The 16,507-nt window shown below is 44.1% G+C and overlaps 1 protein-coding gene across 1 annotated transcript in view; it reads right to left on the bottom strand.

Moving 5' to 3' along the window:
• The window catches only part of LOC121574245 (serine/threonine-protein kinase 10-like), a 54,531-nt gene that overhangs the window by 6,066 nt on the left and 31,958 nt on the right, over positions 1-16,507 (bottom strand). Inside the window, exons 7-13 of the mRNA XM_045222657.1 lie at positions 14,228-14,309; positions 11,559-11,699; positions 7,591-8,238; positions 3,852-3,982; positions 3,185-3,308; positions 265-444; positions 62-154 (exon numbers count right to left, since the gene is read on the bottom strand). Of these exons, the coding sequence (XP_045078592.1) occupies positions 62-154; positions 265-444; positions 3,185-3,308; positions 3,852-3,982; positions 7,591-8,238; positions 11,559-11,699; positions 14,228-14,309 (1,399 nt within the window). The remainder of the gene's footprint in view (positions 1-61; positions 155-264; positions 445-3,184; positions 3,309-3,851; positions 3,983-7,590; positions 8,239-11,558; positions 11,700-14,227; positions 14,310-16,507) is intronic.

The following is a 16,507-nucleotide window of genomic DNA, read 5'->3' on the forward strand; positions in this document are numbered from 1 at the left end:
AGTATATTAACTGGATTTAGAGGTCAGTGGTGGAGTGAAAAAGAAAGCAGCTTGTGTTTACCTCAGTTTGTTTCATCTGTGTAAAGGTGTTCATTCTCTGTTTCATGCTGTCTTTCCGTGACTTTCTGGGGAGCTTCTCAATCTCATTCTTCACCTGGAAAAATGATTGTAAAACGTATGGACTTAATAACAATACTGCTTTCATTTTGATGCCCACCGTCCACACACTAGAACATGAATACACAGGCACACGCACTCCCTCACCTCCTTTTTGTTGCGCTTCATCTGATCCTGGAACTTGTTGTAGTCGCGGTCCTGTTCGGCGCGGATACGTTTGGTCTCGTCCCTGAGCTTCATGGTGTGGTCCGTCTCCATCTTCTCGATGGTCTGCTTCTGGTGCTTCTCGAGGCTCTCCAGCTCCGTGTCATAGTACTTCTTCTTCACCTTGGAGGAGCAGAGAGAAGGAATTAAACATGTTCAGCAAGAAATAAAACTAATCGCCATTTTTATATCATAAGTAGCCATGATCCTGGTGGGCTAAGAGGGGACAAAGCTGGGAAGGTTTGGAAAATGTCAAAAAGGAGAGGCAGAGGAGGCTGGTGGGAGGAGCTATAGGAGGACGGGCTCATTGGAATGGAATAAATGGAACGGCGTCAAACACATGAAACATATGGAAACCACGTTTGACTCCATTCCATTCATTACAATGAGCCCGTCCTCCTATAGCTCCTCCCACCAGCCTCCTCTGCAGAGAGGAGATCCCCTACTTGTTCATAGACACATGTGGGAGGTTGTGGAAAAGGGATTCCCTTAATCAGACAGCTATCCAAAGGGATGTTGATATGACAGGAGTGTGGGTGTTAGAGTGAACTCAGGGGTTCCTTCCTTCATTCCATAAACAGAGGAAGAGAGATAATATTATGGTGTTGGTGTAGATTGGAGGAATCAAGGAATTCTGGTCTTTTTTACATTAGTGGGTGTAGATGAAAAGAGACCATTGGTATGTAGAGGCCTCTATCAGTGCACACCAGCCCCGCGCCGGCCACATCAATTACGATCCCCACCCGATATCAGCACAGATTTTTCTCCGCAACCTGACCCACCCGCATAGAATTGTTCCGAGAGCCGATCCGTGACCCGTCAAATAACATCAATTGATTTAATTGTTTTTGACTCCAGAGTAGTTTAGGCTATTCCTTTTTCCTGCGTGAATTAATTTGTCTGTATGTCTATTCAACATTTGGATAAAAGGAAACCATGCCATGAATTAAGAATGATATTGTCTTCCATTCCAGTGGCGGTCCTCAGAGCCAGTTTCATCATAGCATTTGATGGTTTTTGCGACTGCACTTTAAGAAAGTTCTTGAAATGTTCGGTATTGACTGAACTTCATGTCTTAAAGTAAATTATATTTGCTTATTTGAGCTGTTCTTGCCTATTTACCAAATAGGGCTATCTTCTGTATACCCACCCTACCTTGTCACAACACAACTGATTGGCTCAAACGCATTAAAAAGGAAAGAAATTCCACAAATTAACTTTTAAGAAGGCACACCTGTTAATTGAAATGCATTCCAGGTGACTACCTCATGAAGCTGGTTGAGAGAATGCCAAGAGTGTGCAAAGCTGTCATCAAGGCAAAGGGTGGCTATTTGAAGAATCTCAAATATAAAATATATTTTGATTTGTTTAACACTTTTTTGCTTACTACACAATTCCAAATGTGTTATTTCATAGTTTTGATGTCTTCACTATTATTCTACAATGTAGAAAATAGTAAAAATAAAGAAAAACCCTTGAATGAGTAGGTGTGTCCAAACATTTGACTGGTACTGTATATGCGCTGGGTGAAGGGTACCATGAGTTTTAATGCTCAGAGAGACGGCAGGCTATTCCTTTTGAGTCAGGAACCAAAACTCCTCCGTAATGACCCGTGAAAGCTTTGTCTGCAGCATTCGGTCACATGACAGCTCGAAAGGCCGCACTTGACTGTTGCACTTGAATCATTCCAATTTAAGGGCACAAGTACAGGTTCTCTCACGATCTAAGGGCACTCTGGTTTAATTTTCTCTTTTAGATTTCAATAATTTTCATAGAGGTTTTTAAGAACTACCACATTACATGACTTTGAGATAAAGACGCTAAATCTTTTCCCAAATGTAAAAAAGAAAATTGTTAGGATTTTTGAAATTCTCACGCGACCCCTAGTTTGGGAACAGACAGCTGGTTTAGACCCAATGACAATCGATTCGAATGTCATTACACTTTGTGTTTTGTAACAGATGTCTCTTTCCATTCATCAAATGGCATGAGTGAGAAGTGCACTGTTTGGATGCTGGAATTATTTTGGAGTTGACCAAAATGCGCAGCTAGCCTACTTTAAGTGATTTGTTGGACAATAAGATAAAAACATATCATGACTGGTCGTGTTCATGCCAAATTAAAAGGTAAAACATTTTTTACCATTTATATGACATTACTTTACTATTAGGCCCATAAAATACTTTTGTGCACACACATAGGTTGAGATTTTATATGGCCTGCGTATTGTCTAAATGAACGAAAGCCTGAATTAGCGTAATAATTAACTGAATTATCATAAACAAATACTACCAGGCTGTCCTCCTTGTCCACAATGAGTCCAAAATCATTCCAAACCTGGGTTTCCACTCACGCAGCACCTGTTTCCACAATGGTGTATTCCACCATCATTATCATAGGCTCTCTTTTTATTTCTCTGGTCAGGCTACATTAGCTATTTCCGCGTAAGTTAGGCTAGCCAGGGAAAGGAGGCCAGAATTTGGCAACGTATTGTCATGTTCGGGAGGGAACATAAGCGCTGCACATGGACAAATTAGGAATGTTTCAGCACCACACAAATAGACAGTTCCCTGCTCCTCTCTCGCTGTGTGCGTGGCTGGTAGCCTAGGCTATGTCTCACAGAATGGAATCCGCAACACAATGCAACAAGCTCCTGGGTTTGTAAAAAAGATATTATCTTGATTTAAAACGTTTCCGACCCACAATATAATTGTTCTGAACCACAAGCCGACCCTCGGGTTGAAATAATGTTTTCATTACACCCGCTAGCTGATTATTATTTTTTGGGTCACCCGCAGGGAACCGTGGGTATCCAACCCGATGCAAGACTATACTGTGTGTGTCAGTGTGTGTGTAGTCCTACGTTCATCTCCTGGTCGAAGCGTCGCTGCATCTGCTCCTTCTGAGCATCCAGCTTGGTGTTGAGTAACGCCTGAGCACGGTGCTCCTCCTTCTGCAGCAGACGCAGTTCCCGCAGCTCCTGACGCCTGCACACACACACGGGCGCACACGACACACAGTTCAAAATAAGTTCAAATATTCTTACGGTCTTAGGTCATGACCTTTACATACTTTTGGACAGTCTAAAACACTGAGGGAGATGACATTGCCTTGGATTAAAAACAGATAAGAGGAAAGTAGAGTTTATGGGAAAGCCTTGCTCCCTCATCACGATGAGAACAGAGTTTACAGATTAGTGGAATCTTACCAGGTAGTGTGTGAGTAATCACTAGTCTCCGACTGTGCATGAACCATAGACTGAACTGATGAACCAACAGAGTGTGGTGTCAAATTATCACCAATAGATGGCAATGAAAGCACACTTTGCGCCAGATCTTCAACTCGTGACGTTTCAGAATCCTCTACCAAGATTCAATTATTTGTTGTCAAATTGGGGCTGTTTAGGGAGTCGTGCACAGTCATGCAAAATAGTGAAATATTTGGCCCATATGAAACCAGTGACTGGTATACATTGTTTACTGGTATACTGAATATCTTATCACTGTTTTCCAGGAAGCAGTGTGACTTGCCTGAGAAACCTCATCTCTTCATCTTTCTTCTCATCATCGCCGATGATCTTGGATGTGGTCACACTGACCTCCAAGCCGTCAATGACAAACTTCCTGGTGCGCTTCAATGTCTTATTGGAGAAACGAGAATCCTGGAGGAGAGAGAGAGTTATTAGGGGGCACTAGAGGGGGCACAGTGTGTGTTTGGTGTCACAATACAGTATCACGATTGAGTGACTGCAGCAATGTTAGTTTTACCATTAGGACTGTTTAAAAATATCTAAATAAAAAAAAAATCAGGAAATGTAGTCCACTTCATGTTTTGTTTCCTTGCCATGATACATGACGACAACACACTAGTATGTCTTTAAAGGAGAAGGCGGTGTATGGAGAACACTGCACAGTCTGCCTGCCAGTTGACAGGAAAGAGCAGTAGTGGAAAGGCATGGACACATCGGAAGCATTTGCCGGCCGAAAGTACTTAGCAATTCTGAACAGGGTGCCGGACGTAATTTGCTAAACAATTCTACAGCGGGTGGTCCCTAAAACACGCCACGCCAAACGAACGGCAGACAAGCGGCAGATCAACATTCGGTGCGGTGTGTGTGGTCATTAAGACAGGGTGATCCTGCTGGGCCGGTTCCTCTATAATTACCCTGCTCTGCTGTACAGGGAGGGAGTGCCAAGCAGGAAGTTGGATTCTCTCAGAGAACAGAGCTCTCTCATCCCCCAGTACAGAAACAGAGACAGGCTCCACACTGGTTCTCACTAGGACAGACCCACTCCCGTCTCTGTCCAGGAAGAGTAGCATGACCCTGGGTGACACATGGCTACTTTAAAGGGCTTTTTCTTGGAAACAATCATCATCCTATTGATGAAAAGTGAAAATGTAAGGGGCCAGCTGAACAAACACCGTTCTCTGTACGTCTCTCACCAGAGAAGGTACAGTGAGTAAACATGTCGTGCTGTAGCCATTCTTCTAAACCTTTGACAGAGACACTGTGCGATGACGTGTGTGCGCGCGCGCGATGACGTCGGTGCGTATGTATGTGAACAAGTGAGCACACATCCAGTGTGCTCAGAGGGCTCAGGTGTATGTACTGTAGCAACAGCTCAGATGGAGCATTGCCTTTGGCTCTTGCCTCCCTTGATCTGTGTTCTCTCATACATCTCCATTCATAAACCCCTGGTTCGCCTGACCTGCCCATCTCTCATGTATATAACCTCACACTGTTACTGGGTCTAACGTAGATCTCCTATTCATCTAGCCCAGTGGCAAATTAACTGCTGAATAATCTGTTCTGGAAATATACATATCACAAATAGAACACAAGTCCAACAATGAATAGATTTCCTGTTATGTCCATAAACAACCAGAAGCTCCCCCGGCAACAATGGCTGTATAGAAATGACGTTCACAATACCGAATGCTGAACAGAGCTCAACACAAAGAGCCATTGGTCATAATGAATGGAAAATTGAATAGTTTTAGCACAAACAGACTTGTTATTAAAAGGATGGGATGTGTTCATTTCATAGAGAACATCAGTTTGATTCCATCTCAGAGCCTCTTTTGCTAGAAATTCAGCTTTTTCCATAAAACTTTGAAATTTCACTCATTGACAAGTGTATGTACGAATGCAGGTTAGGGGTAGTTTAAGACAAGCTGTTCTTTGTTGTGAGCTCACACCTTAGGACAGGGTTCACCAACTGGCGGCCTGCGGGTGTTTTTTTTTGGCCCCCCAAGTTCTGATCAAAAAAACAATAAATTGTGTGGAAGGTATTGTTGGACATAAGACTGTAAAAACACTAGGAAAATCAGCTCCAAGTGATTTTAATTTAAGAAATCTGTTCCCAATTATTCCCACGCATAATGGAGACACGTGAACATATACAAATGTAAGCAAGGTTTGAAATTATGTTTTAGTCTAACATTATACACTATATATACACAAAAATGTGGACACCCCTGAAATTAGCAGATTAGCTATTTCAGCCATATCCTTTGCTGACAGGTGTATAAAATCAAGTACACAGCCATGCAATCTCCATTGACAAATATTGACAGTAGAATAGCCTTACTGAAGACCTTAGTGACTTTTAATGTGGCAACATCATAGGATGCCACCTTTCGAACAAGTCCGTTCGTCAAATTTCTGCCCTGCTACAGCAGCCCCGGTTATTGTGAAGTGGAAACGTTTAGGAGCAACAATGGCTTAGCCACGAAGTGGTAGGCCACACAAGTTTACAGAACGGGACAGCCAAGTGCTGAAGCGCATAAAAATAATCTGTCCTCGGTTGTAACCCTCACTACAGAGTTCCAAACTGCCTCTGGAAGCAACGTCAGCACAATAACTGTTCATCGGGAGCTTCATGAAATGGGTTTCCATGGCCGAGCAGCCACACACAAGCCTAGATCACCATGCGCAATGCAAAGCGTCGGCTGGAGTGGTGTAAAGCTTGCCGCCATTGGAATCTGGAGAGTGGAAACGTTCTCTGGAGTCATGAATCACATTTCACCATCTGGCAGTCCGACGGACGAATCTGGATTTGGCAGATGCCAGGAGAACACTACCTGCCCCAATGCATAGTGCCAACTGTAAAGTTTGGTGGAGGAGGAATAATGGTCTGGGGCTGTTTTTCATGGTTCAGGCTAGGCACCTTAACGCTACAGCATACAATGACATTCTAGACGATTCTGTGCTTCCAACTTTATGGCAACAGTTTGGGAAAGGCCCTTTCCTGTTTCAGCATGACAATGTCCCCATGCACAAAGCGAGGTGCATTCAGAAATAGTTTGTCGAGATCGGTGTGGAAGAAGACTGGCATGCACAGAGCCCTGACCTCAACCCCATCGAACAACTTTGGGATGAATTGGAACGCCGACTGTGAGCCAGGCCTAATCGCCCAACATCTGTGCCCGACCTCACTAATGCTCGTGGCTGAATGGAAGCAAGTCCCCACAGAAATGTTCCAACATCTAGTGGAAAGCCTTCCCAGAAGAGTGGAGGCTGTTATAACAGTAAAGGGGGGACCAACTCCATATTAATGCCCATGATTTTGGAATGAGATATTCGACGAGCAGGTGTCCACATACTTTTGGTCATATAGTGCATCTGTTTGGGCTTCTTAAGGTCAATTTGCAGTCTACAAATTATTTGTAAATATGTTCCGGCCCCAAGACCATCCGCCCCAGAAAAAAAATTAAAACGTCTCGGCGGCTGAATCTACTTGATGATCCCTGCCCTAGGGCCAAATCACAACATTACACATAACCGTTTCAGTTCCTCCCTGGGAAGATTTTCCAAGGAGAAGTCAAGCTCATGTAATAACCGGAGTTGGGCTACTCTCCTACACACACACCCTTGTGTCCCAGTAATACCTCAGTCATGACGTATGACATTGTCAAGAGGCCCACACTGGTCCAGTCACTGATACTTGACATTACTCTACTCCGTCATGTCATCTTAGAATGTGCTATTTTGTTTTTATCTTTGCATAATCAAAACAGCGGCTTTGTGAAAAGGTGTTAACCATGGAAGGTGTTAATCCATGTCCACAGCTAGCCATTGTTATGTAAAATGCACCCCAAAATATCCCAGTTGTCTCGCCTTGGCCCCAAGCCAGAGCAGGTCTGCCGAGACCATGGCCCAGTGAGTCACTGGAGCCGGGCCGTGGAAATACAAAAGTCTGAGGTTTTTTTTGGTAAAACACTAGGATAAATCATTGGAAATGTGACATTAAATATGGGATTACTCACCACCCTGGGGCAGAGGGATCCATTGTCCTTGTTGACTGACATGTCTCCTGACAGGTTGAGGCTGATGTCCATGCTCTCAGAAGCAGACACGCTGCCCGCGTCAGAGTACCTCTTGGAGATCCTGCCGTTGGCGTTGTGGTGGGGCATCAGGTTGTCCATGTTAGCCCCTACGCTCCTCATGCTGCCGTTCAGCCCGATCAAAGGTGTGGGGTCTGGGGTAGGGTTGGTGGGCCCTGTTCCCCCAGTCACGGGCATCTGCCCACTGCCCATGCCACCGCTTCCTCCCTCCTCCACCAACTGGCTTTGGGGCATCTTTGGTACCTCTACCACCTCAGGCTGTGCCAGAAGGGCCGGGTTCTCTGTCTCAGGCTTGCCCTCGTCCGAGGTGGGGGTGCTCTTCCCATCCTCGATGCCCGAGTCGGAGCTGGAGAAGGCCTTGCCAGAGGTCTCGCTCTCGGGCTTGTCAGAGTCCACAATGCTGATGCCCTCATCGGGGAGCTGTTGGTCAATCAGCTGGTCATCCTTCCTGCGGGAAGGTCTCACGGGGAGTTTGGCCTCATCCACCACGGGGGTTTTGGTGGGTGTGTCTGGGGCATTGTCCCCTTGTAGACTGGTCTGACTGGTTTGAGACAGGTCCTTGCCTGGAGGCTGGGGAGAGGAGGAACATTGTTATGTGACAAAGCATTTCAACACGGGTGCCTTTTTCACACCTTTTCCCCAGAAGCACCTTCAGCGCCAATGTTCAAAGTGATCCCTCTAATACGAGCCAAATGAAATGGACTTAGCCTTAATGCCTAATGGTCTTAGTCCTAATGCTGAAGTTCTCGGCTTCATATTGCAGTAGATCGGCAGCGTTGACCTTTAGTGGTACTGTCTGGAGCAATGCAGTTGTTCCTTTTTAAACATCACTTACCTACTCTGCTCTGTGCACCGGAGATAAGTATGTAATCAGTAATAACACACTAATAATAACAACAACAGGTGTAGATCCTGTTGATGTCCCGTGGCTCATGTGCAGAGAGCTGTCTCGGAGCCTTAAGCAAACAATGTCATCAGCCATCTTTACGACCGGGGCCAGCCTTTCTAATGGCTCCTCTAAAAACAATTGGAGAGAAGATCATACCAGAGAGAACTGGCTGGCTGGCTGCTCTCCAGACCCTGAGACGGCTGTTTACAACCTATCCGCCAATACATCCGCTACTACACTGTGTGTGTGTGTGTGTGTGTATCAGGGCCGCCGGCAAACGTGTGGCGAGCAGGCATTTGCTCCAGTCCTTTTCAATTAGGTGGGGCAGAACCCCACCACTTTTGATTTGGTTTAATACAAAATCATGACGCTAAAGCATTGAAAAATGGGACAAAGTAGGCTTCCTGTTTTTTAGATGGACTTGCCTTGCCTCATAATTCGTCAACTCGCACACAATTAGTAGCCCATGTCCTTCTCACCAGAGTGCTGCAGGTTGTGTTTGTGTGTGTGTGGACCAAATCAGACTTACGGAAATTGCAGGTCTGGCATGCGCACGTCTATAGAAAGCACTCTCCACTTTACTCCAGTATTATTTTAGCAAACATGAAAAGAACTCCCTCCCGACAGACCCAAGCAAAAACTCTTTACAGAAATGTTGCTGTAGCCTACACCTAAACAGTAGCGAACTGACATGCTGTATCACTCTGATCAACTGTAGCCTACACCTAAACAGTAGCGAACTGACATGCTGTATCACTCTGATCAACTGTAGCCTACACCTATGTGCCCTGTCTTATTTGGCCAGGGGAAACTAAGCTTTAACGTTACGCATTTATAGCCTAAGACAGTTTTTTAAAAATGCTCTGCCTAATGGGACAACCACAAATCAGGCTCAACTAGCCCGGCTGCCATATATAGTCCGTCTTCCACTTAAATAAATGGGGATGAACCAGAAAGATCCGTTTTAGGCTTAAGGGAATTCCTTACATTTTTGTGGTTTTCAGTTTTTTTACCTGGGGCAACTTTAGAGCAGGCTCAACTTGCCCGACTGCTCAGTTCACTTGCCCCAGACAATAGGGCAACCCTTAAGGTCCCTGCTACAACTAGGTTCTAGAGTTTTACCTGCAAGTAACCATCAGGAGAAAAAAGGTGGTACCACCACTCTGGGACCTGTGGTGCCACCTCTGACCTTACATGATACAGACAACATCTTAGAGTATGTCTAGATTCTGAAATACGATTTTTCACATTAATGTATTCAACTTTACAAATATGAATATCTCAAAACTACCCTTTTTGATCATACTGTACCTCTGGTGTGTGTGTGTGTGTGTGTGTGTGTGTGGTGAAGGACGACTAAGAATTCCTGAAAGCTGCACTCTCAGGCCTTGCATTTCCGTCTGGGGAGGGGGGTTTCTGATTGTCAGAAGAAAGCAGTTTGGAGTGTGTGTGCGCGTTTGCGTACGGGGGTTTTCCGTCAGGAGAGTGCAGGAATGAAACGTGCTGATCTCTTGACTGTGTCAGCAGTAGCTATAATGCTAGAGGACAGGACAGACAGCTGACTCTACTGATGAGCGAAGGGTAGCAATAAGGAAGACGACTGCTATGGTCCATCTAAAATTACAGACCTGAAATGACCTCAGGTCCATATCACATAACAGTTATGAATGACTCATTATCACCTAGAAACAATCCTACCAATCTAATGTCCAACTTCCCTTCAGAACAGTTTTATTAGGAAAACATACAGTTTAAATGCAAGTGTATATGTTTATCTAAGGGGCATGTCTGTGGAAAAGGAACCATGTCAAACTTTAAATAATTAAGTCCCCCAAGAGGAGGTAAAGCGATTTTGTGCCGGTGTACAGGACAACAAATAGCCTCTATTTTTTGCGGTGGGTAACTGGGTGTGTGAAAGCAAGTGTTCCAAATGATGTTCCTTTGTTGAGCACCAGTGATTTAGTGGCTTCTGATTTCCCCTCACTTTCTAATCCAGTCCCCCAATACATTCATATACAGTAAACCTATTACTCTCAACCAGAAAAACGGTTAACTGGAAGCGTTTGATTAGCAGATCTTATAGTGTTTGAATAGTAGATGTTTTAGGGGCGGTTTACCGGACACAGATTAAGCCTAATCCTGGATTCAAACCCATTTTCAATGGAGATTCTCCATTAAGATTGCTTTTTAGTCCAGGACTAGGCTCAATCTGTGTTTGAATAGTAGAAAGACCATATTGAGTCCTCATCATGGACATAATGACCATGGCAGCTGGAGTTTGAGGTCGCCCAGGGAGTGTGTGACTATCAGTGTGTGCAGAATGTGCTTTAGTGTCCGTTCTATCCTCTCAGTGAGCAGTGTGTGCGTGTCCTCTGCCCCATCTCAGTGTGTGCTAACCGAACACCACAGAAACCCCCCCACACTTTAGAGAGAGCTGTCCTGACCACTTCCCCTCCCCAGTCTGAGTCTAGACCAGGGTTTTCCTAACTCCGTCCTGGGGCCCCCCTGGTGCACATGTAGGTTTTTGCCCTAGCACTACACAGCTGATTCAAATAATCAACTCATCATCAAGCTTTGACTATTTGAATCATCTGTGTAGTGCTAGGGCAATACCAAAACATGCACCCAGGAGGGGCCCACACTGGTGCACAGGAAGCTGCAGATTCTGGTGTGTGGGGCACGCAAGCAGAAACTATCAAAAGAAAAGTCACCATACATAGAAACTGCCAAAAGTACTGTACTTTTATTCAGCTATGTACATATCACAATATCCTCCCTTAATTTCACTCTCACAATGATTGTTAAAACAGAATATTTATTGGTTGTATAAACCAAACTACATTGAGGCCTACGTGAAACGAGGACTTAAGGAAACAATAGGAAAACGCCACTGATAAGAACGGATGTGAAAGTTCATTGTACGAGAAAGAGAGGGATATAGGATAAAAGGAATGCGGGAAAGGATAAAGGGCCACAGGCGAGAGAGCAGTAAAAGTCTTACCACTGGGACTGTGAACTCAGCGGTGTCATCCTCCTCTCCTTCCTCTTTATTGTCCTCGATTTCCTCCATGACTTCAGCCTTCGCCTCGGCAACCAGCTCTCGCAGGGGTCTGTTGGTCTTCACCGAGCAGACAAAGGGGTGCTGGGGGGGGGGCGATAAAAAGAGGGGGAGTAAGGACAACCATGTTACAACCATAGAACAACACCTGATTGACAGGGGCATAGAAAGCAAACAGGAAAACGGTACTTTCACAGGAGACAGAAATGTAATCTGCCACCTGTATCTACCCATGGGTGTTTCTAAACCGTAGAAACAGTAGCAAGCATCCACGAGACCAGGGTATGAGCTCACCCTGATGAAACAATGAAGATTACCCCTAATCCTCATGTGCTTATAATACCAAGTTCCTAGATAAGACCGAGCTAAAAAAAATAAAAATATGAATAATTTAAATTAGTGTAAGAATAGGAGCAGGCTTGAGGGGATAATTTGACAGCCACAAACAAGGCTGTGAAAAGGTAAGTGCAGCAAAAATAAAAGAGCAAGTCATCCATTATTTAGGTGATTTGCACAATGACTAATTTAATTGGCCCAGCTGGCACAGGCAGGCAGGTATGCATGTGAGAGGAGAGTGGCTGAGGCAGAAAGGGACCCTCTGGGCTGCCTCCATCCGTGTGGATAGCATTAGCTTTTAACTTCTCCAATGACCGAAAATGTATAAAGTCAACAATGACTCAGGGAAAGCAGAGTGCCAGCTATCACACAGGAGAGGAAAAACACCCAGGCAAAGTGCTGGACTTGAACACCACAACACAGTGTCTGGGGTAGCAAGGAAGGCAGTGAGAAGCATTTGAAAACACCTCACTAAGACTTATGAACATGGCTCACAGGAAGTTCAACAGAAATGATTCAGACACTCTTTGAAACAACGCATTAACACTTCCTGGGTATCCATGGAAGCTACCGCTCTATAAAACACAGGTTTGGTTTCTGCTCAACTGAACAGTGAATCCTTCTCTGGCAGGTTGTGGTAATTCTGTTGATTCAACACATATCACACAGCAGCCCCTTTCTGAGGCCCCATGAGAACCTCTCCCCATGCCCGGTCTCACAAAGGAGCTTCACAACTCAGGGCCCATATTCATAAAGCATCTTTGAGTAGGAGTGTTGATCTAGGATCAGTTCCCTCTTGTCCATGTAATGTATTCATTATACTCTAAAAAGGCAAAGCTGATCCTAGATCAGCACTCCTACTCTGAGACTTTACTCTGCCCCTCCGGCTTCAACAGGTTTACTATGAAAAATGAGCCCGGACCACCACTGCTGCATTAAGCAAAATGTTCAGTGGTTGAAGAAAGCAAACGGACCAGCATTCGTTCCCAGCCATGTTTGATCCAGCCGTGGCTCAGCCCAGCTTAACGGCTCCCTCTGATGTTTCTGTCAGGGAGGGGCTGGTCTGGTCTGGACGGCTGATGGGCCGCGGAGCGCAAAATGCTTCAATGTGAACCACATGGCCTACGTGGCTGGCTTCAGAGAGGTAGAGGCACAGAATGGCTGGAGTTGGGTGAAGTTATTCATAACCTCTGGTCCAGGGTCAGTTCTTGTCCTTTCCTCCTAATGGTTAATGTCGGGATTTGGGCTTGGGTAATCTGATCCTAAATCTGTAGTTAGGGACAGATGGTCCCCACCAGATCCACCGTCACAGCTGTGGTAAATTATGATACTTTATCATGTGGTTGTGTAGACAACATGTATACAACATTCCCCACATGGGATGAGGAAGCCATGGACATGACATAACAGAGTGGGAGAGAGGAGAGCTACAGTCACATTGACTAGACTGTTTTATGTTTGTCCCCTGACACATACTATAGCACATGGACATCGTCCAAGCGTTGACTGCAATAATGGATATAAATAAACTGACCTCTAACAATTAGATTTCCAGCTATCTCAATCAACGAGTATGAAACATTTTTATGCACTCACTAACTGTAAGTCGCTCTGGATAAGAGCGTCTGCTAAATGACTACAATGTCAATGTAATGAGTGAGCCACAGCACAGACAAAGTAACCCCAAGGCCTCCTCCCCCTGTCACAAAGTGTGTCAATAAGCCACAGCGAGTGCGGATAGCTGCTGTTCAATGGGTCTCATTCCCATCAATGCTATCTCACTGGGGTTAAAAACAGCAGTGGTATGATAGAGATCAAAACCTACAGTGTGGCACCGAACGCGACCACTCCGGTCTCTCTCTCCGGTGCTCTGTAAACTCCCAGCAGGCTTTTGGCCAGGATACACGGCCCCTGTAATTGGCCAGGGGTAGAGAGAATACGGAGAAATCCCAAAGTGCCATTAGCTGGAAACAGGAATACAAATTGCTAGCGATCCCCCCTGCTTTCGGACCCAGACAGGAAGCAGTGGATCCTGCATTTTAATAGGACGCCTCGTCTCTTATTTCCTTGTTCTCTCTCTCTTTCTCCCTCCATCTCCCAAATGCCCTCTGTATGGTACCGCTCATTTACCCATTGTATCATCTTCCCATTCCTCATGTCTGAAAAAGCTGATGTTTGGGAGGATAAGATCGTGGACCTATGAAGAATGAGATAAGGGGAAACCGTCCTCATACATCAAAGAGACCGAGCTATAGACTATAGAGTGACTATCTTACCTCCAGGAGCTGGGCTGCGTTTGGCCGACTCTCCGGATTCTTATCCAACGACTTTTTCAGGAAATCCTTAAACTCCCGTGACCTTAAACACACAGAATTCCGGGAACATTAATCAAAGAAGGACGGAAAGAAGGAGATATGGTATTTTCACTACACAACTTCATGACATTGGAGGCTAGAACGGAACAGACTCAAGAATACCATACACAGTTGGCTGCACAACGCTTCAGGGTGGGTAATCATTGCTATAAACACAGCTATACAGTGCCTTCAAAAAGTATTTCACACCCCTTGACACTTTCCACATTTTGTTGTGTTACAGCCTGAATTTAAAAAATATTAAAATTGAGATTTTTCGTCACAGGCCTACACACAATACTCCATGTCAAAGTGGAATTATGTTGTTTATTTTTTATTAAAAATGAGAAGCTGAAATCTCTTGAGTCAGTAAGTATTTAACCCCTTTGTTATGGCAAGCCTAAATAAGCTCAGGAGTAAAAATGTGCTTAAGTCACATAGTAAGTTACATGGACTCACTGTGTGCAATAATAGTGTTTAACATGATTTTTGAATGACTACCTCATCTCTGTACCCCACACATAATTACCTGTAAGGTACCTCAGTTGAGAAGTGAATTTCAAACAGATTCAACCCCAAAGACCAGGGAGGTTTTCAAATGCATCGCAAAGAAGGGTAGATGGGTAAAAACAAAAAAAGCAAACATTAAATATCCCTTTTCAGCATGGTGAAGTTATTAATTACACTTTGGATGGTGTATCAATACACCCAGTCACTACAAAACATACATATGTGTCCTTCCTAACTCAGTTGCCGGAGAGGAAGGAAACCACTGATGGATTTCACCATGAGGCCAATGGTGACTTTAAAACAGTTTCAGAGTTTAATGGCTGTGATAGGAGAAAACTGAGGATGGATCAACAACATTGTAGTTACTCCACAATACTAATCTAATTGACAGAGTGAAAAGAAGGAAGCCTGTACAGAATAAAAAATATTCCAAAATATGCATCCTGTTTGCAACAAGGCCCTAAAGTAATACAGCAAAAAAAAAATGTGGCAAATAGCGCTTTGTATCCAGCACAAAAAGTATGTTTGGAGTGTATCCAATACAACCAATTACTGAGTACCACTCTTCATATTTTCAAGCATAGCGGTGGCTGCATCATGCTATGCGTATACTTGTAATCCTTAAGGACTGGGGAGTTTTTCAGGATAAAAAAAGAAAGCGAATGGAGCTATGCACAGGCAATCCTAGAGGAAAACCTGGTTCAGTCTGCTTTACACCAGACACTGGGAGATGAATTCACCTTTAGGCAGGACAATAACCTAAAACACAAGGCCAAATCTACACGAGTTGCTTACCAAGAAGACAGTGAATGTTCCGGAGTAGCTGAGTAACAGTTTTTACTTACATCTGCTTGAAAATCTATGGCAAGACCTAAAAATTGTCTAGCAACGATCAAATCAAATGCGCCGAATACAACAGGTGTAGACCTTACCGTGAAATGCTTACTTACAAGCCCTTAACCAACAATGCAGTTCAAGAAATTGAGTTAAGAAAATATTTACTAAAAATAATAAAGTAAAAAATAACTAAAAAGTTACACAATAAATAACAATAACGAGGCTATATACAGGGGATACCGGTACTGAGTCAATGTGCGGGGGTACAGATTAGTTGAGGTAATTTGTACATGTAGGTAGGGGTAAAGTGACTATGCATAGATAATAAACAGTGAGTAGCAGCAGTGTAAAAACAAAGGGGGGAGGGCTCAATGTAAATAGTCCGGGTGGCCATTTGATTAATTGTTCAGCAGTCTTATGGCTTGGGGGTAGAAGCTGTTAAGGAGTCTTTTGGTACTAGACTTGGCACTCCGGTACCGCTTGCCGTGCGGTAGCAGAGAGAACAGACTATGACTTAGGTGACTCGAGTCTTTGACAATTTTTTGGGACAACAACCAATTTGATAGAGCTTGAAGAATTTAAAAGAATGGGCAAATGTTACACAATCCAGGTGTGGAAAACCCTTAGATATTTATCCAGAAAGACGCCGCTGTAATCGCTGTGTTGAATACTTATCTAAATCAAGATATTTTTTTAAATAAATGTTTTAATTTTTCTTCCACTTTGACAGAGTATTCTGTGTAGGTCATTGACAAAAAATTACAATTAAATGCATTTTAATTCCACTTTGTAACAACAAAATGTGACCCACTACCTGGATTCGGGTCCTATGTAGCAACATTTGAAATTGTGTTT

Source organism: Coregonus clupeaformis, chromosome 9 (genome assembly GCF_020615455.1).
Source record: "Coregonus clupeaformis isolate EN_2021a chromosome 9, ASM2061545v1, whole genome shotgun sequence".
Lineage (NCBI taxonomy): Eukaryota > Metazoa > Chordata > Actinopteri > Salmoniformes > Salmonidae > Coregonus > Coregonus clupeaformis.